The sequence below is a fragment of the Misgurnus anguillicaudatus genome, chromosome 6, assembly GCF_027580225.2.
Source record: "Misgurnus anguillicaudatus chromosome 6, ASM2758022v2, whole genome shotgun sequence".
Taxonomy (NCBI): domain Eukaryota; kingdom Metazoa; phylum Chordata; class Actinopteri; order Cypriniformes; family Cobitidae; genus Misgurnus; species Misgurnus anguillicaudatus.
The window spans coordinates 26,307,426-26,328,355 of NC_073342.2; the positions used below are offsets into that span (position 1 = coordinate 26,307,426).

The 20,930-nt window shown below is 36.8% G+C and overlaps 2 protein-coding genes across 2 annotated transcripts in view; one reads left to right on the forward strand and one right to left on the reverse strand.

The window, feature by feature from the left end:
* Positions 1-18,894, forward strand: part of lsp1a (lymphocyte specific protein 1 a) — a 42,143-nt gene extending 23,249 nt beyond the window's left edge. The window contains exons 7-13 of the mRNA XM_073868855.1: positions 2,674-2,717; positions 3,753-3,834; positions 4,369-4,509; positions 7,930-8,028; positions 11,483-11,575; positions 11,657-11,741; positions 18,065-18,894. Coding sequence (XP_073724956.1) covers positions 2,674-2,717; positions 3,753-3,834; positions 4,369-4,509; positions 7,930-8,028; positions 11,483-11,575; positions 11,657-11,741; positions 18,065-18,090 — 570 coding nt within the window. The 3' untranslated portion in view covers positions 18,091-18,894. The remainder of the gene's footprint in view (positions 1-2,673; positions 2,718-3,752; positions 3,835-4,368; positions 4,510-7,929; positions 8,029-11,482; positions 11,576-11,656; positions 11,742-18,064) is intronic.
* On the reverse strand, positions 14,047-20,608 carry prr33 (proline rich 33). The gene is made up of 3 exons (XM_055191759.2): positions 20,422-20,608; positions 20,106-20,141; positions 14,047-16,947 (listed from the first exon to the last, which is right to left on the reverse strand). Exon 3 carries the CDS (start codon positions 16,930-16,932, stop codon positions 14,047-14,049), a length of 2,886 nt encoding a protein of 961 aa, XP_055047734.2. The 5' UTR covers positions 16,933-16,947; positions 20,106-20,141; positions 20,422-20,608.
* Positions 20,609-20,930: the final 322 nt, after the last annotated feature.

Sequence of the window (20,930 nt, forward strand, 5' to 3'; positions counted from 1 at the left end):
AATAAGTGCATCTATGGGCAGCAGGTGATGCCACTGTAACTTTAATGCTTTATGAGTGGCCATGGGTTCAATCCCGTTTCAATCGCAGCCCAAGTCAGAGTCTTAACTCCTTATCTTAAAAACTTGATTTGAAAACATTTACACCCTTAAAAACTCCTTTTACCATGTAGATTCCTTGGTGTGCTCCTGACCGACAGAAATAGAGGAAAACTACTCTGCTTGTAGGTCGTGAACTTAACACAGCTGGATTTATATCTGAGCTCGCTTTCATTCACTGGAATCCAGGTCAGCCCACAAAGATGCAAAACACGGTGTAAAGAGCACAAATCTTGGACCCCCTAAGGAATGGAGAACAAGTTATGTGGTCCGATGAGTCATTCAGAAGATTTGTGTGCTTACAACATCCCGAAAGATTTACTGTTTCCAGTGATGGAAACTCGTTTTCTATTGCTCCTGGAGTGTCACTAGTCAGCATCAGTGAACCCTGATGGGCAGATTTCCTTACCCACAAATGGAAAAAAAAATTATAGTTTTTATTATATTACAGTTTTATGTTTGTGAGTTCATGAGAATTTCATAACATTTCAAAACACTGAAACTGTTCTTAGAACAGTAGACAAAGTAGAGTTACTACTGTTATGCTATTCATATTGGTGTAGGCATGCGGCAATTAAACTCTAATAAATATTGCTTTAAGCTTAACCACAACATGATAAACAATTTTTGGCACTTTTATAACCACGCATTTTTGGGGATTAGAACAATTCCTACCATTCTTTATCAAGTTTATAGTTACTTTGAAATACAATACAACAAAAAAGTCATTAAAACATGCAGTCAGTTGTCTTTAAAGGATAGTTTACCCAAAAAGGAAAACTCTTGTCATTACTTACTCACTCTCAAGTTAGTATAATTTTTTTTGTTCTGCTGAACACAAAGGAAGATATTTGAACCAATGTTTATAGCCAAACCATTTTTGAGCACAATTGACTTCCATAGTATTTTTCTTTCCTACTATGGAAGTCAATAGTGCTTTTGTTTCCTGCTTGATTACAAATATCTTCCTGTGTGTTCAGCAGAATATACATTTCTTTGTTCTGCTGATCACAAATGAAGATATTTTTGAGCACCATTGACTTGCATAGTATTTTTCTTTCCTACTATAGAAGTCAATGGTGCTTTTGTTTCTTGTTTTTAGTGCTTTATTACAAATATACATTTCTGCTGAACACAAAGAAAGATATTTTAAGCAATGTTTGTAGCCAAACCATTTTTGAGCACTATGGACTTCCATAGCATTTTTCTTTCCTACTATGGAAGTCAATGGTGCTTTTGTTTCCTGCTTGATTAAAAATATATTCCTTTGTATTTAGCAGAATATACTTTTCTTTGTTTTGCTGAAGACCAAGGAAGATATTTTAAGCAATGTTTTTAACCAAACCTTTTTCTAGCACTATGGACTTCCATAGCATTTTTCTTTCCTACTATGGAAGTCAATGGTGCTTTTGTTTCCTGCTTGATTAAAAATATATTCCTTTGTGTTCAGCAGACTATACATTTCTTTGTTCTGCTGATCACAAAGGAAGATATTTTAAGCAATGTTTGTAGCCAAACCGTTTTTGAGCACCATTGACTTCCATTGTATTTTTCTTTCCTACTATAGAAGTCAATGGTGCTTTTGTTTCCTGCTTTATTACAAATATACATTTCTGCTGAACACAAAGGAAGATATTTTCACCAATGTTTATAGCCCAAACATTTTTGAGCACCATTGACTTCCATAGTATTTTTTCCTACTATGGAAGTCAATGGTGCTCCTGTTTTCTGCTTGATTACAAATATCTTCCTTTGTGTTCAGCAGAATATACATTTCTTTGTTCTGCTGAACACAAATAAAGATATTTTAAGCAATGTTTGTAGCAAAACCATTTTGAGCACCATTGACTTCCATAGCATTTATTTTTTCCTACTATGGAAGTCAATGGTGCTCCTGTTTCTGCTTAATTACAAATATCTTCCCTTGTGTTCAGCAGAATATACATTTCTGTGTTTTGCTAAATACAAAGGAAGATATTTTAAGCAATTGACTTCCATAGTTCCATATTTTTCTTTCCTACTATGGAACTCAATAGTGCTATTGTTTCATGCTTTCCTGTTCCCAAACATCTACCTTTTGAGTGAAGAATTTTCATTTTTGGTTGAACTATCCCTTTAATCTTTTGTACTGTAATTTATATTTAAAGTGTTAGGGTATCTGTTGCTTAATATTTTAATAAAGTATTAAAAAAATGTTAACTCATTGTTTTGTCAATGGAATTTAAGATGAGCGTTCTGTGTTTTTCTGTATACAGTATGTTCTGATGAAACACAATAGATGATTGATAGTTACTCAAAGAGCAGAGGGTTAAAAGACAGAAATCTGCACTGCAACACAAAGTACCTTTTGTGGGTCTGAAATGATAGGCCGCTATAATTTACACTGTTAGGAAGTGAGAAATATTTGAGAAACTATGAAGCTCTACATATAACACTAACTCGAGGAATTCATATTTCCACCTGCTGTCGTTCGAATAGACTCTCTGGGTTTATTCTGGCACATCTAATGCATTCAAAACCACTTGGTTGTTTCAAATGTCACCTTTTTTTTACATTCTTACCTGTCTTTTATTACAGATCACAGAGAGAACAGAGTCTCTGAATCGATCATTAAAGAAAAGGTGAGTTAATTTGACAAAATACAATCATAATAGGACACGGCAAACAAGAAGCAAATATTTTTCTTGGGCTATGTGCCTTTGCAGACTTCTGATAAATCCATTTTTCTTTAGATTCATTGAATTTAATAATTTTTTTTTTAAGGTAAGTGGTTGCAATCAATTTATTTAAGCTACATTTAAACAAAAAAGATTAGTAAAGTAAAATTAAATATAAAACTTTTGTTTAAATGTAGCTTAAATAAATTGATTGCAACCACTTACCTTAAAAAAATTTATTAAATTCAATGAATCATTTTTTCAGTGTGTTGACAAACACATTGAGATGGAGCGAGCAAAATTTTATTAATTATTTTAGACAAAATAATATTTTAACTGCCGTATCTTGATATTGTAAGCAAATTATTTAACCAAAAAATCTTTACAAAAATATTATTTGCACTGAAAAAAATGATTCATTGAATTTAATCAATTTTTTTAAGGTAAGTGGTTGCAATCAATTTATTTAAGCTACATTTAAACAGAAGCTTTATATTTTATTTTACTTTACTAATCTTTTTTTGTTTAAATGTAGCTTAAATAAATTGATTGCAACCACTTACCTTAAAAAATTGATTAAATTCAATGAATCATTTTTTCAGTGTATATAAAATTATTAGTTAAACATTTATATCGGTTTCTGCACCCAGGTTGGGCTGTGATGAACTCTTTTTGCACTTTTCCCTTTAAGAATATGCTTGCAAAATGGTTGTTGTCTGAAAATAAATATTGACATGGGTACCATAGGTCACTCTCATACTTTGTTACTGGATCGCCTTGTCAGCAATGATTTATGTGTTAGCTAACAGCATACAGATGTGCAGTGTATGCTTTTCTTTTGATAGATTGTAAGATATTGGAGAAATGAAATAAGTATGCTCTCATACTTGGATATTTTATGTATTTATCATTATGTCTACGCTTGGTTTGTGTTATTTAAGTATTTTGGTTGTTTAATGTTTCATATGCACAAAGTAAGAACTTTTTTTTTTTAAACAGTAACAGTTTTAAGAAGACCCAGAGACCTGTGCTGGTGCCCAAGATTGATGACAAACTGGAGCAATACACCCAGGCATTAGAGGTGACTTACTATCCTTAAAAAGCCATGAGATCAACATGTAAACAAATGTGGAGATTCGGAGCATTAAAGTTTGTTTTCGCATTGATTTTAATCATTGACATGACCTTACTCTGTCAATTTTAAAGATATAAAGGTTATATTTTCACAGAATGTTTACATTATAGGGTGATTTTATGTCAGAAAATCACAAAATGACTTTTTTACAGGCACGGTCACAAATATAAACTCATACTGAATATGCATTGCCTCCCGTATTCAATATTTTATGCAATCTGATGAGATGATCAGAATGTCAGAACTCTCAGAAACTAGCAGGAGCATTTCGTGCCTGCCTTAGGGAAAAGTCTCTCTGTTGGTTTATTGTTACTCTTTCTGGCTGCATTTAAAATAATGGATCAGATGGTTGATATTAAGAGATTACATGGGATTTCTCGCATTACACCCCCAGACAATTCCTTCTTAAGAGTATTGTTCTGCTTGTTGTGCTCCATATTTCCTCAGAAATGATTTATCGCTCTGATTCATGTGTTTTAGATCTCCTTCAAAGAACCAAAGGTGACCAAGCCGGCAGCGGTGGACATGCCCTGCGTCTCTGCTCCCGTGGCATCTAAAAAGAATATGTTTGAAGCAGGGGAGGCCTGGAACCAAACCACCCCGAAAGGCACACCGACGAAGGTGAGAGATCAAACACGGGTGCTCAGACAACAAAGCAAACCTAAAATTCACCTAAATGTGACCCAGGACCACAAAACCAATCATAAGTCGCACTATATTTGTAGCCAAAAATACACTGTAAGGTTTAAATTATCGATTTTTCAAAATGATTAGAATATTAAGTTAAGATCATGTTCCATGGAGATATTGTGTACATTTCCTACCAAATATATTTTAAAAATGTATTTATCATTAGTAATATGTGTTGCTTAGGGCTTAATTTAGACATGCGATTTTCTCAATATTTAGATTTTTATTAAATGGTTATTTTTCGGCCAAATATGACCAAATATCAATGAAAAGCTTATTTATTCAATTTCTGGTCCATGTGTTAATTAATTAATTAATTAATTAACTCAACCTCATGCCATCCTAAAATTTTTATATTAACTCTTTCCCCGCCATTGACGAGTTATCTTGTCAATTATTAAGAGAAAGTGTTTCCTGCCAATGACGAGTTTTTACGGCAATCCATATTTCCGGTATTATCCACTAAGTGGCGCTCTTACCCAACTTATAAAACACTGAAGCATCCACTGATCCAAAAGCAGTAAAAACACTGTGCATGTCCTTACAAAAAATCTATAGAGACAGAGCGCAGCGCATCACAACCTGAAAACCACGCCCACCGGGGGGGAAAGCAATCAAACAGTCTCCATTAACTTTGTATTGCAAAAGGCCGCCTCCTTGTCATTTCTGGCTTATAACAAAAAACTGAATAATGCCTAAAAGCTGCTTTGGGACAATATGTACAGCTAACAAGCCAAAGAACCCAGAAATAAGTTTTTATAAGCTGTCGAGCCGTAAAACCCAGTCTTTAAGGAGAATAAAGTGGATCGCCGACTACGTTTCCCCCTATTGGACGCAGTTTTACTAATAGGAGTACTATGAAAAGTTGCCTGTTTCCATTTCTGTGTCTAAACGCTCGTTTTTTGAAGTCGACAGCTTTTTGATCATAATTTGGTATTTTTGAAGAAGCCTACGCATATTTAAGAGGTGATACAAAACAAACAAATATATGATAAAACTGTTTATATTTTTGTTTAAAAGCAAATGGTCTGTTCTTTCATTTGATATATTGTATGTTTATATATTTAAAGAAATTTTGGGAAAATCATTAAAATGCTGGCGCTGGCTGGCAGCTTTTTTTTAAACACTGGCAGGGAAAGAGTTAAGTTTATATTAAATACCTGTCCCTCCAGAAAAACGTGATGGTGCGATCGAATGATTCAATGCATAATCAGCCAAAGTCCGCTTATTTTTGCGAAGGCCGCATTTTTTTCAAATATGCCACACTTTTGGAGCATAAATTGCAGATTTCCGTGTGCAAAATATGTGGGGTTTGCATGATTCCATAATCCCCGCATTTTCGTAGCAAAGTCACATATATCTTAGCAGAAAGTTGAAAAATGTTGCATTTACTTCACACAAGCACAGCCATGTCCCCTGTTGTGATGGGAACGTTGTGAAGTGACGTAATTATGTGCCGTGAACATCATTGAAAAGCTGCAAACAGTTTTCGCGAGTTCCACGCAATTTTCCCGAGTTCCCCGCAATTTTCCCGAGTTCCCCGCAGTTTTCGCGAGTCCCCCGCAGTTTTCGCGAGTCCCCCGCAGTTTTCGCGAGTCCCCCGCAATAAATATCCGCGAGTCCCCCGCAATAAATATCCGCGAGTCCCCCGCAATAAATATCCGCGAGTCCCCCGCAATAAATATCCGCGAGTCCCCCGCAATAAATATCCGCGAGTCCCCCGCAATAAATATCCGCGAGTCCCCCGCAATAAATATCCGCGAGTCCCCCGCAATAAATATCCGCGAGTCCCCCGCAATAAATATCCGCGAGTCCCCCGCAATAAATATCCGCGAGTCCCCCGCAATAAATATCCGCGAGTCCCCCGCAAATAAATATCCGCGAGTCCCCCGCAAATAAATATCCGCGAGTCCCCCGCAATATCATCGCTTAAAATTTCATAAATATGCCGCATATTCCATTTGCATTTTTTAAGAAAGCGTGCCACAAGATCAATGATTTTTGCCCGCAACTATAACAAAAAAAAGTGTTTTTCTGGAGGGACTGAAATACTCTCAAATATTCAATATCATTCAACAAAAATAGCAACATTGAATTCCATTGCCTCGTGATGCAACACGCATATGACAACTATTCACAAGAAACGCGGGAAACCAATTAGATGTGACGTCACCGACTGCCACCATTTTTTTATTTACCATGTTAATCTCTATTTTTACATTAAAACACGACCTATCAATCTCTAAATAAGCTCAAAATGTGAGTTGTTTACTGTCACAAACAAATAATTATGCTTCGAAAATGTATATTAACCCCTTGATGAATTAGTGTGTTTTTTAAAGCTTCACCTGTTGACCCACATATAAAAAGACAACATGATGCAATTTTAGTATAAACTCGTTTGTTTGCGTTTAACTACAGAAATAAATCTGTGACGGCATAAATTATGAAAGAATTTTCACATTTCTTTTAAAAGGCTTCCCACGTTTTACCCCTTCATTCAAGTAAATAGTGATTAATGTGTGTCTGTGTGAGAAAATATTTCAAACCATTGAGAAATAAACTATGTTGTGTCATGACTTTAAAAACTGTGACGTAAGAGCAGTGGGCGACACTTCTGTTATGATTTTGAATGAGTATCAGATTGTGTGTGTAATATGGAGGTCATAAAGTGGCCCCAGAGCTGTAACAGCAGCGTGAGATAGGTCATCATGTAGTCATGTAGTGTGCAACATCTGTTCTCTGTGCTTCTTACACATTTGTGTGAGTTTGAGACACTTGTAACGTAGGTCCTGCAGCAATCTCTGGAAGCTGTTGCATAGGAATTCCTGGGAAATGTTGGCTTCATGAATCAAATTCAGCTGTCAACTGTAACTGTATAAGATTAATGAAGTGACTGTGTCTCAAAACTTATAGACTTGACTCACTGTCTGTTCACCAGCTGTACGGTATATTGTACAGAATCCTAGTAACTATTATGAAACCTATTATGAGTAATGGATTGTAGACTTCATTGATCAACATATCAGTCTATTTTAGATACTGTATTGATATCATTTAGATATACATACTGACACTGATATTGTAGTTTATACGATTTTCTCAATATTTAGATTTTTGCACCCCCAGATTCCAATATTTCCAAATATTGTCTTATCCTAATAAACCATGCGTCAGTGGAAAGCTTATTCATTGTGTACATTTTAATAAAAAATGACCCTTATGATTGGTTTTGTTGTCCAGGGTCACAAATGTGGTTGGTCGGCAAACCATATCAAGACACTATATAAACAAAAAATAACAGACATACAGACATTAACTGCATTGAAAAACTGTGTTATGCATTTTTAGGACACTGACTGCGTAAAAGTGGGTGTGGCAAACCTGATCAACCAATGGGTGAAAGGAAGTCCAGAGGGCGGGAACAGAAACTGCCCTTCCACTCCATCTGTAAGCTATTTATGAACCTGTTCACTGTATTTAGTACCTAATACAGACCATTCATAGATATCATAGATTAAGGGTCTGATAAAAATGCTTTACAAAAAAAACATGTCAGATGGGTTTTGAGCTCTTCAATTGTATTGATATGAGTTCAAGCAAAACATTTACTTTGAAAACAACGATCTTTAACAGATTATAAAGGGTGTTTTTATATTAAACAGATACACAGACATATTAAATATAGTAAAATATAATTTTACAGTCATAGGATGTGCATGTATAGTGCCCCCTTGTGGGAGAATGACCTACAACTTCGAAAAAGTTCACAGAGGATTTTTTAAGACACTCCTTATTTCTTTTTAAAGAAAACGTTAGTCAACCCAATAGAGCTATTATAGAGCTTCATATATATATACACTCACCTAAAGGATTATTAGGAAAACCTGTTAAATTTCTCATTAATGCAATTATCTAAACAACCAATCACATGGCAGTTGCTTCAATGCATTTAGGGGTGTGTCCTGGTCAAGACAATCTCCTGAACTCCAAACTGAATGTCAGAATGGGGGAAAAAAGGTGATTTGAGTGTGGCATGGTTGTTGGTGCCAGACGGGCCGGCTGAGTATATTACAATCTGCTCAGTTACTGGGATTTTCACGCACAACCATTTCTAGGGTTTACAAAGAATGGTGTGAAAAGGAAAAAACATCCAGTATGCGGCAGTCCTGTCTGTGAAAATGTCTTGTTGATGCTAGATGTCAGAGATGAATGAGCCGACTGATTCAAGCTGATAGAAGAGCAACTTTAACTGAAATAACCACTCGTTACAACCGAGGTATGCAGCAAAGCATTTGTGAAGCCACAACACGCACAACCTTGAGACGGATGGGCTACAACAGCAGAAGACCCCACCGGGTACCGCTCATCTCCACTACAAATAGGAAAAAGAGGCTACAATTTGCACAAGCTCAACAAAGTTGGACAGTTGAAGACTGTAGGGCTGTCAAAATGGCTGAACAAGTACATTCGAAATTCGTCCTTGAAAAATAATAAAATTCGAATTATATTCGAATTATAAAGATCTACTTTATCTTGGAGAAAATACTCCTAAAAGCCCACAAGAGGGCGCAGCACAAAGCCCCAATAATATAAACAAATCATGCACAGCATATTTTTGGTTAAAACGAATGTTATAAACACTAATAAATTAAAGATAATTTCTTAAATTCATATGCAAAGGAACAAAAGTGCACATAGATATCTGGAAGTGCAAAATGCCTCAACAGCCAGCGTGTGTAGGCTATTAACACAAACATAGTCAAGAAACTATCCATGTATACATTTACAAATTATTTTATGTACCGTACATTAATTAAATTTAAAAAAAAATTACAGAGCCTCTGTTAATACAGAACACAACAGTGTCTTAATGAAATCAAAATTAACCAGTATATTTGTGCACCTGTAAATGTACAGAACGAATGCCATACATAGACAATGCATATTAATATTGGGCATTTTATATAATATATAAGTAGATAAATGTACGTGTTTCTAATAAAGTATGAAAACGAATGAATCTTTATTTAAGCCAAAATAAGTGGGAAAGATCATTAGTCATTTAAATTTTGTCAAGCTTAAACGCTATTCACAACAACTTATATTATATTTTGTGTGTTCCTTGGTTGAAAATATGTAGAAATATACGCGAGTAATAAAGTACAGAACAGAAATGTTTAACTTACGTGCATAGCGAAGCCGTTAATAAAGCAGACTCTCCGTAATTAATAGAAACGTACTGAAACAGTCGAGTTGGCAGATGATCATCATGTTTATATTTCACGCAGATAATGTTGATGAAAAACTTGCATATCAAATGTCCAGGTGAAAGTCAAGTTTCCAGTCAGTCATAAAAATAAAGCCACCGCGGCGCTACATTGCAACTCTCTCATATGCGTTGTGGACTCTGTAGATGCACATATGGTTTTAATGTTGCTAAACAAGCAGCTGTATTATGGCACTTTCGTGTTGATCAGTTATTTTAAACTTTAAAACTGCATTTAGAACCAGACTACACGAATTCTGTCATCTCAGCTAGTTTCACTTTGCGGTTGAATTCCAGTTGATGCTCCAAAAACCAAAGCAGCATCACACAGCCCTTTTAATACGTATTCTGTCCGACTCGTAATCCCCACTGTCTTTTCTTGCTATTTTTCAAATGAATAACGCTGGCTTGCTCCGCATAGTTGGCTGAGCCGCTAACGCTCTGTATAACAATCCGCGTCAGTTACGTCATCATAACGTTGCGTGAGCTTCCTGACACAGGTAAAATTCGAATGCAAAGTTTTACGTTCGAATATGCATATTTTTTTTACATTCGACGAATATTCGAAATTCGAATTAAAATTTGACAGCCCTAGAAGACTGTAAAAATGTTGCCTGATCTGATGAGTCTTTTCTGTTGAGACATTCAGATGGTAGAGTCAGAATTTGGCGTAAACAGAATGAGAACATGGATCCATCATGCCTTGTTACCACTGTGCAGGCTGGTGGTGGTGGTGTAATGGTGTGGGGGATGTTTTCTTGGCACACTTTAGGCCCCTTAGTGCCAATTGGGCATCATTTAAATGCCACGGCCTACCTGAGCATTGTTTCTGACCATGTCCATCCGTTTATGACCAACATGTACTCATCCTCTGATGGCTACTTCAAGCAGGATAATGCACCAAGTCACTAAAAACGAATCATTTCAAATTGGTTTCTTGAACATGACAATGAGTTCACTGTACTAAAATGGCCCCCACAGTCACCAGATCTCAACCCAATAGAGCATCTTTGGGATGTGGTGGAACAGGAGCGTCGTGCCCTGGATGTGCATCCCACAAATCTTCATCAACTGCAAGATGCTATCCTATCAATATGGGCCAACATTTCTAAAAAAATGCTTTCAGCACCTTGTTGAATCAATGCCACGTAGAATTAAAGCAGTTCTGATGGCAAAAGGGGGTCAAACACAGTAATAGTATGGTGTTCCTAATAATCCTTTAGGTGAGTGTATATATAAAAATGTATGTATGTAAATATTTCTTAAATATTTCATGCAATTGTTTGTATTTATATATACATAATTATTATATACAGTATACACACATATACAGTATGATGTAAACAAAAACTTTTATTCTGCATACGATTAGTTGCGATTAATCGTTATGCAGCCCTAATTCATTTAGCTGATGATTTTATCTAAAGCGACCTACAAATGAGAAAACATCACTAGCATTATCTCGTAAGAGTAAAAAATAAATGCAGTAGCTTATATTGGTATGGATTTACATTCTTTTGCATTGTTTGCCATTTATGCTACTGTGTTAATATGTTAATAACGGATGAGATGTGAGTTAAACAGCAAGATAGTGATTCTCAAGTTAACACTGATTTCTATATGCTCATCCCTTAGGATGTTAAACCCGGAGATGTTCTGCAGAAAAAGAACATGTGGGAAATTATCGGAGAAGGCGGTGCCGCCGAGAGATCAGGACTGGAAAGAAGGGTAAATATCTTGAAGTCATATGTTTGATTTTCACAGATTCAAAATGTTTAAACTGACTTTTGCTCACCTTTATATTTTCAGCGCTCCTCTTCGGGAAAACCGTACAAGTTTGTTGTGACAGGACATGGCAAATACGAAAAGATTTCTGCTGATGGTGATCATTACAGTGAGTTGTAGTCTTCTATTGTACTTCTTTACCTTACGCTTTTTAAATGCCTCAAAGCAAGAAACTCACCGGTTCGAGCCCCGGCTAGGTCAGCTGGCCTTTCTGTTTACATGTTCTCCCCATGTCAGCGTGGGTTTACTCCGGGTACTCCGGTATCCTCTCACAGGCCAAAAAACATGCAAGTTAGGTACCAAATTGCCCCTTCCCAACCTGTGTATGGATTAAATTGTGTACTTGTGTATGGATTAATCAGTTCTCGCCATCAATATAGTCATAGATGCTGGAATTACGTGAAGAATAAAGAAAGAAGGAAAGAAAGAAAATCAGATGTTTTATTAGAAAAATATATAAAATATTAAATCTAGTACAGTGCACCATTTGAATGCAAAGCATTATACACATCATCGTCAGTAAAGAGACAATGTTCTCAGCCCGACAGATTTTGCGACAAAAGACAAACATGCAAAAAAGAGGCAAAGCCTACAAAATGACCATAATATAGGCCTGAAGTAAGAACATGCACCATTTGACAGTCAGCATTCACAGATTCACTTACAATAATGATTTGAAAAGTTCATTTTTAGAGCCATTTCATCTGTGAAAACTAACTGTGAACACCAAGTACTCGAGTACCAAGTTCCCTGCAAGCATGCTGTGATCGGCAGTGCATCATGCCTTGCGTTCAGGCCTAAAATTTGCCATACATGCGATTTACATCTCTTTCATATACAACTTCTGATTCTTTTTTCTGCACTTACCAAGTTTTACACTTTAAAAAATAATGATGCTTCACGATGCCATAGAAGAACCATTTTTGGTTTCGTAAAGATCCTCATCTTTCTGTTTCACAAATGGTTCTTTAGATTATAAAAAGGTAAATCCATTGACCGATTGATTATTTAAAGGGGCCATGGCATGAAAATCTGACTTTTTCCATGTTTAAGTGCTATGATTGGGTCCCCAGTGCTTCTATCAACCTTGAAAATGTGAAAAAGATCAACCCAGAAACTTAGTTTTGGTAAACCATTCTCTAGAAGCACATGAAAAAATAGGTCATTGAAATTTGGCTCTCCTTATGATGTCATAAGGAGCTCTTATTATAATAATCTGCACTATCCAACCACAGCACTGCCATTTAGTGCAGATAAAAGCACAATTGAGTTTTAATTGCAACAAACCACCATCATTGTGATCAGTGTTTGAATTTCATCAGCTCATTTGCATTTTAAAGGACACACCCAAAACGGCACATTTTTGCACACGCCTACAAAGTGGTAAGTTTAACGTGCTATAATAAATTATTTATATGGTATTTTGAGCTAAAACTTCACATATGTGCTCTGGGGACACCAAAGATTTATTTGACATCTTAAAAAAGTCTTGTGCCATGGCCCCTTTAAGGAATCAAAAATGATTCTTCTATGGAATCACAAATGCTACATACACACCAAACGTGCGGCATCGCGTTACTCGCTCTAGATTACTCGCGGCACTTAACTTCGTGTTATGGAATTTTTCACTCGAATTGAATATTTTCAACTTGTGCGAAGACGCATTTGAGGCGAATAGTGCGTGTTTTCACGGCAAACCTGCCGCCCATATCGCGTCATTCACATCAGCCCACGCCGCGTCTTTGCATTGACTTTATATGTAATCTACTCGCGCATTTCGTTGAACTCGCGTCTGGTGTGAACCCACGGTAAGAAGCACCATTATTTTGAAAAGTGTACTCGCCTGCCCACCTATAACTTACGTTCACTTATTCCAACACCTTAAAAAACAGCACTTCTTATTAGTATGGTTTCTTTAGCAAGCAAAAAGGGAAAAAAAAACATGTGTTGAGAGAGAATTTGCAAAAAATGTGCCAATTAAGTAAATTTTATATCTTATAACACTATACTTTTTTATTATGTTAAGAAAAAAATGCTATCAGTTTTAAACTGTGTTGCACCTTTGTCTTCCTAAAAGATGCGATATGCTGATGTCATAACATTGCCGTTTGTAATGATTATCAAAATATTAACATATTTAACATGCTTAAAAAATTGTTTGCATTGATTAAAAAGATGAGCTTTGAATGTCTTAACAAGTAAAGTTTTTAATCTAAATGTGACGTCTCAAATAAAAATGTTTTTTAGCTTAAAACTTTAGGACTGCAATGTACATTTGACAAAAAATGTCAATTGATCTTGATCTAAAGTTTTACATTTTTAAAGAGAACAGGTTTGGATATTTATCAAAACTCTGCCATTATACCAAAAGCTATCAATATAATTTCCCATTATTTATAACGTATGTCAGTGGTTTAGGAAGTAGGGAAGCCTTTGGCTGTTCTGTTGAAGTCTTTTGGTTCTTCCTCTTTATTTTTGCGGCCTATGAGTCCCATTTCAAAAACCGTTGCGATCTTTGTCGCTGGTCGCGAAGCTGCCTCTTTTAGTCTCCTGGCATCGAATCGTGGGCAGTAAAGGAGAAGTGGTAAACGATGTGCAAATGAAGGAATTTCTGTGGGCGCCTTCTGTTCTGCTTCCAGTTTCTTCTGCTCCTCGGTTTTATTGGCTTCAAGTTGTTGCAATATGCTCTCTTTGCTGGAGAACATTTGGAAAAGGACAGCGTCCCACATTTTTGTTGCCTTAGGGGTGTCCTGGCTCTCACCAGTCTTTGCTTCGTCTATTGACTTCACCTCAGCTGAGTTTTGATCAACACCAGCAGGGACTTCTCTTTCCGACCCAGGTTCTGGAAACTTGGGTTCCTCGGCTTCAACCACCATGTGTTTCTTGAGACGAGACCAGCCACTCAGTTTCGACTTGGCGCCTTTTGGTTTCTGTAATGCTTTCAAAAGAGGCTCTGCAGATAGGGAGGGTGCATCAGCTTCCTTCTCCGCTACAGGCTTGATCTCCTCTTGGCTACTAGGTTTTGTCTCGATTCTTACTTTTTTATCATTCTTTGTTTTAAGGTCTCTCTGGTCTTCTTTTGGTTTATCCTCTTCGTGCTTTTCGGGAGCTTTTTCAGAAGCAATTTTTTGCTGCTTAATTCGCTCCAACAAAGTCATTTTACCCTCTGTTGGCTTCTCTGCCAGTTTCGATGGTTGGGTATCACTTTTATCTTCCAACACCTTTGGAGGCACTGGCTTTCCCAGTTCTTTGTCAGCTAACAGCACAGTCTTACTTTCATTGTCCAGAGTTTCTTTCACAGTTTGAGCTGTTGCTGCCATTTGGGAAAGTCTAGGAGATCCATAGGTTGGAGTTCTTACTCTTGGTGTTACGATGCTTGTTATCTTTGTTTTTGGCGTTTCTGATGCTGATATATCAGGCACAGTCACTACAATGGATGGAATTTGTCCTTTCGAATCTGTTGTATGTGCCACAGATTCCTTGGGAATGTCCCCCATAGGTTTTGCTCTTGCATCCTCCAAAGTTAGAGGAGCCACAGTGGTTTCTTCTTGAACAACTGCCTGAGATGGTTGGATTGAAACTTGCTGTTTAGGCTTTGCCTCAGGCTTAACGTCATCTTTTATGGTCTTGTTATCATCTAGTTGAGGTACTTCTGGTTTCTGTTTTGGAATCTGAGGTTCCTCTACAGCTGGTTGTGCAATTGGTGTAGAGATGCTGAAATTTGGTGAATAGCTTTTTATTCCACCATGGGCAGCGTATTCAGCGGGGGTCAATCCATAATATGATGTTTTGGATTTAGGTCTTGTTGGCGTTTTAGGTCTTTGATTGGCAAATGCTGGGACTCTTTGACGCTCAACTGAAGATAAGATAGGCTGTGCCGGTTCAATACTTGTTGTTTGGGTTGCAGGCTTTTCAGGTTCCTTTGCAACAGGTTTTGGGGATTCAAGTGCTTTAGTGTCCTGTATTTGAGCTTTTGCTGGTTCTGACAAGCTTTTAAACGTGGTTTTATCTACTTTTTCTTGCGGGAGTTGAGTTGATTTCGCATATATATCCCCATTCTGAAGACTAGTGTCATTTACCTGATCTGATATTTTGGGAATTTCATCATGTGGCCCAGTCAAGCTTGAGGTTGGTGTTTTAGATCTTCTGCCCTCCATGTGTAAAGGAGATACAGCAAATAAAAGTGGATTTGGACTTGAAATCTGAATCACAGGTACAGTAACGCGTTTCACATGATCTGGGGGTGTTTTGGAACGTCCTGAATGTGTTTTTGTAAGGGTATAGTCATATGTTGGTGTCCTTGCTCTTGTTGGAGTTGTAGGCACCTTTGTCTCAAGTGTTTGAGTTGAGATTTGTTTTGTCTCAAGAGATGTAGGCGTTGTATCTGGTTTAATCTCTGGAGTGCCAACCTTCTTCATTTCAGAAGATGGAATCCCCTCTTTCTTGATTTCGACAGTTGGGGTTGGGGCTTTCTTAATTTCTGAAGTTGGGGTTGCAATCCTCTTGACTTCAAATGTTGGTGTCGCAACTCTTCTGATTTCTCTGGTTGGCGTTCTACCTCTTTGCAGTTCAGATGTTGGCGAAACAATCTTTCTAACCTCAAATGTTGGTGTTGGGGCTCTCAACAACTCTGCAGTTGGTGTTCTACTCCTTGTTGGTGATGAATATGATGGTGTCAACCCTGTTGACTTTGCAGTGTAATTGGTAATTTGAGGAACTTCAAACAATGACTTTGCTGTTTTAGAGACAGCGATTAGCTGAGGGCTTGGAGCCAGAGTTCCACTAATTTCCATTGTTTGTGAAGGTTGTAGCAGCGTGTCTGAGGATTTCATGTGTGTGATTTCTTCGGTCACTAAAATCGTGATTGGAGCCGTAATATGTGCATCATGTCTTAGTCCTGGTGATGGTGTGTATTGAAATGCTGGAGCTGGACCCACATATGGTTGAGGGGAAATCCTTGCTTTCTGGCCAGAAAAGAATCCTCTATGATGAGGGTAGGGAGATGACACATGCTGATACAGTGGTCGGACACTGAAACGTTGGTGTACCGTACCAATGAATAAAGGTGTTTCTGGAGTTTTGGGAGGTGTCGAGTGGTCACTGCGTTCTAGGTCGGGACTAGCTTCATTGACTGGGGAGAGGGTTGAGCGGAACGGGACGGATTGCTGCGAAGCCTGGGCCGCAGCCTTTTTCTTTGCCGTCTTCTTAAGTATTTTCCGGAGTCTGACATTTTCTTTCCCGGGTTTGGGGAACAGAGGTGGTGGGTAGTGCTGGGAAAGCAGGCCTGCTCGGGCAGCCATGAAATCTTTAGCCCCCTAAAACAATTACATAAGAGACACTGTCATGTTCACTTGAAAATAATACTTTTTTTTTTACTCTTTGTTCTCCCTAAATTCACAATTTTGTTATAATTTTCACCCTTATGCGGCTCCACATAGCTTGCTCTTCTGTGAAACACAAAATTCAGAAGATTGTGCTAGTTGCTATTTCCCATTCAGTTACAAAGTAGGGACAATATATAGCATATTGTGCATAGCATATAAAGCACTAATATATATATTTAAAAAATCTTCAGCTAGTTGAGTCAGTAAGAAATAAACCAGTCCAATATTTTCACTAAATAACAATTTACAGACAGTAACACGGTTTTTCCCCAAAGCTGGTTTGTGTAGCATGTAAATCATCTAGACTCTTTTAACTCTTTCGCCGCCGTTGACAATCTCGTCAATTAAGAGAAAACGCTTCGCTGCCATTGCCGAGTATTTCCGGCTTTCCGCAATATCGCTTTTATTCCGCAATTTATAAAACCCGGAAGTATCGCCCTAGGGCAAGCAGCTGCATGTCCGTGTATGTTTTGAAGATCACTCTGAATCTGATCTCTATCGAAAGTCCTTCCAAAAAATCTAAATTTTGATCAAAATTTTGTGTTTTTGAAGAAACCTACCCATTTTTGAGAGGTAACAAAAAAGAACAAATGAAGGTGGGATGAAGCGTTTTTTTTTTTGAAAGCTGAGGGTCTGTTCTTCCATTTTATGTATTTTGCATGTTTATATATTTAAAGAAGAGCATTTTCTGGAAGGCATTAAACTTTTGTGAAAATCATGAAAAATGCTGGCGCTGGCTGGCAACTTTTTTATTTAAAACGCTGGCGGCGAAAAAGTTAATGATATTTTAAGGTGATTTGCTTCTTCAGGTTTTAGTAAATTATGCAAAAGTTGTTGTGTTTTGGAATAACATGACGGTTAGTACATGACATATAAGTACTCAAAAAGTGGGGCCTATTGACTTTTCATAGTAGAATTAAAATGACTATGGTCAAGTCGATAGGGACAATTTTTGGGTGAAATACTCCTTAAACAAATTGCCAAATGAACTAGCAAAAAACAAGCATTTTTATAATGTTAACTAATAATATTGTTTTCTCTTTTTCAGGTGAATTTTCCTCTGATGACTTTTGAGGACTTCACAAACATCTTTTTATTTCTCTGAGGTTACCCATCAAACTTGTTTGTTTATTTTAGTCACATAAGTACAATAAAAGTTCAATATAAATATATACCACAGTATGACAAACACCTTAAATGTAAAGAAGTAATGCATTATATTTTATTGTATGCACTTTTCTGACTTACATTTTTCATTATTTACTGTTCTAATATCAGGTCTCCAGACATTTTCTTTTTTGATTTTCACATATACAATGTTTAGAACAAACGTACTCTCAGAAATGTATCTAATGCACTCCCACAAAATATTAAGTTGTTATATTTCTTTCGCCTCAGTATTTTCTGCAATATTCCCGTTTTTAACGCTTATAATTTGATGAGTATCTGAATGTAAAATAGTTGAAGACGTTTTCGTCCATTTTTGTATTGATTATCTATGCTGGCTTTATAATACTCTGAAACATTGTTACATTTGTATAAATAAGATTCGGTTAAATAAAATGTTTACACCCCAAATTAATTTGAAAAAATGAATAAACTCTCCATTTAAATTTTACCGCTAATTTTAATTGGCATTATAACCTTTATGGTGTAAGTTATGTCTTATTACAAATATATCCTTTATTTTTTTTATCTCTTTGCATATTTTCTTTGTACCGTAGTTCTGCATAATGACTACACTTTAAACACTGGAATTCATTTTTTATCATATTTGTTTAGTTTTAACCATTTTGCTACCCAGTGATATACAGAATGGGAATGTGATGTAGTCCATAGCAGCTTTTTTTAATAAATTTCATATTTTGTATGATTCTTCATTTTGGCTGTATATTTTGATTTTTATATTGTTTTACGATCAGGCGCTATGATTTTGTACACGTACAGTAAGACTAAAAACTTAAAACTAAATGTCAGTTTTTAATAGGGCACAACACATCTAGAATGCCTCCTTGGCCTAATTTTAGGTTGAGCAAGTCATCCGTCCCGTGTGACAGTGTATGGTGGCACCTTCACTGTAAACTAATGCCAAATGATCTGGGGACAGTCACTGCTTAAGCTAAATACAGCTACATTCAATTAGGCTACATAAAAACAAAAAAATTATGCACAGATCGTTATCAAATATCAATATAAAATATCTCTTATGTTACTGTACAATTATAAAAGTGTATTGATACAAAGTGACATATTTACTAAGCAATGATCAGTTATAATAGTTAGCATTGGTCTACTATACAATTAATAATATTATTATACTGCTATATGTGACCCAGGACCACAAAACCATTCATAAGGGTCAATTTTAAGAAATTGGGATTGACACGTCATCTGAAAGATGAATAAATACGTTTTTTATTGATGTATGTATATGCCAATATTTGTCCAAGGTGCAACTTTTTAAAAAAATCCTTTCAACACATATTACTAATGATTGATACATTTTTATATATGGTAGGCATATGCAAAATATCTTCATGAAACACAGTCTTTACTTAATATCCTAAATGAAACATCAATAATTTTGATTCATGCAGTACAATGTATTTTTAGCTATTGCTACAAATATACATGTGCTACTTATGACTTATTTGTGGTCCAGGGTCACACATAAATCACAAAGTCGTGCAAATTACACTTTCTGGCATTGATATAGATCAAAATTCAGCAATTCAGACCCAATTATTTGCAATGGTATTGCATATTGTATAAGTGAAATACTTGAATGACTCGTATAACACATATTTTTACCATGGTTTCAATGCAGGCCACCTGTAAGAGTATGTAAAACAAGCCTTCAGGCCACAGAGTGACACACAGAGACATACGAGAGCTGGTCGTCCTTTTAAGGCCCTGGTAGGCTGGGCTGCCTGGAAAACTTCCAAGATACGATTTCAAAAGAGGAAAGGGCAAGAATAGCCAAGCAGAAATTCACGCACGGCATTACTGCTTATTAGCAACTACAGTACTGTACCTATGGTGAACAAATATGTTCAGGTGTACAGGTGGCACATATCCAGTTAACTTACTAAGAGACTGTAGAAGAAGGCGGATGAAGAGGTCCCCTGTAAATATAAACATGCATGAAGTTAGTCAGAACTGATTTTTACATGTCAGCAAATATAAGCAATTAAAAAAGGAAAGAATGAACAATGGCAATTTTTAGATAAAGGTACAAATATATGAAAATGTATCATACGACTTCCATTTTACCACAAGTTAAATGGTTGCAATACTGCCAAACCCTTTTCCTAACGGACTGACAAGTCTTTCCAAAAACGTCCCACAGTGGGCATTAACGTGTTAGCAAAAACATCAAATTTAAAGCTGTTGTTTGTACACTACCTGTGTGTCTGCTCTTCAGGGGTGTCCGGCGGCTGCCTGCTTGTCCCAGCTCGGACTGTCAAAACGGTACACTCATGTTGAGTTCAACTATTCCCCCTTCCTTCAAATGGAAGGCACAGGCACCATAGCAGTCCAAAAATAAAACCCAGAGTCTGCTACTCAGAATGCACGCTGAGCAGTGACGGCGTACAGGGAGCCGTCAGCAAAGCGCTGGGGTGGGGGTGAACCAGGTCACCTTATGATCAAGTGTCGCCCCCCTCCCCAGTGTGGACGGGACACACACCCTGAGTTAGGCAAACTGTTAGCACAGCGTCACCTACAGTTAAGGCACAGCAGGTGCTACTCATATGAAGCCGGGGGTGAAATTAACCAGTTGCAGACTGGTTGTAAACAGCATAGAATATGATACATATAATATGACAACATACATACAATATCTGTGTGACTCAAGTGTTGTCTGTGTTTAATGACTCAGGAGTTGGGAATGAGGAATTTTGTCAACAGACATT

Excerpts from the sequence above, each read along its gene's own strand:
- prr33 (XM_055191759.2), bottom strand. The coding sequence starts at position 16,932 with ATGGCTGCCCGAGCAGGCCTGCTTTCCCAGCACTACCCACCACCTCTG.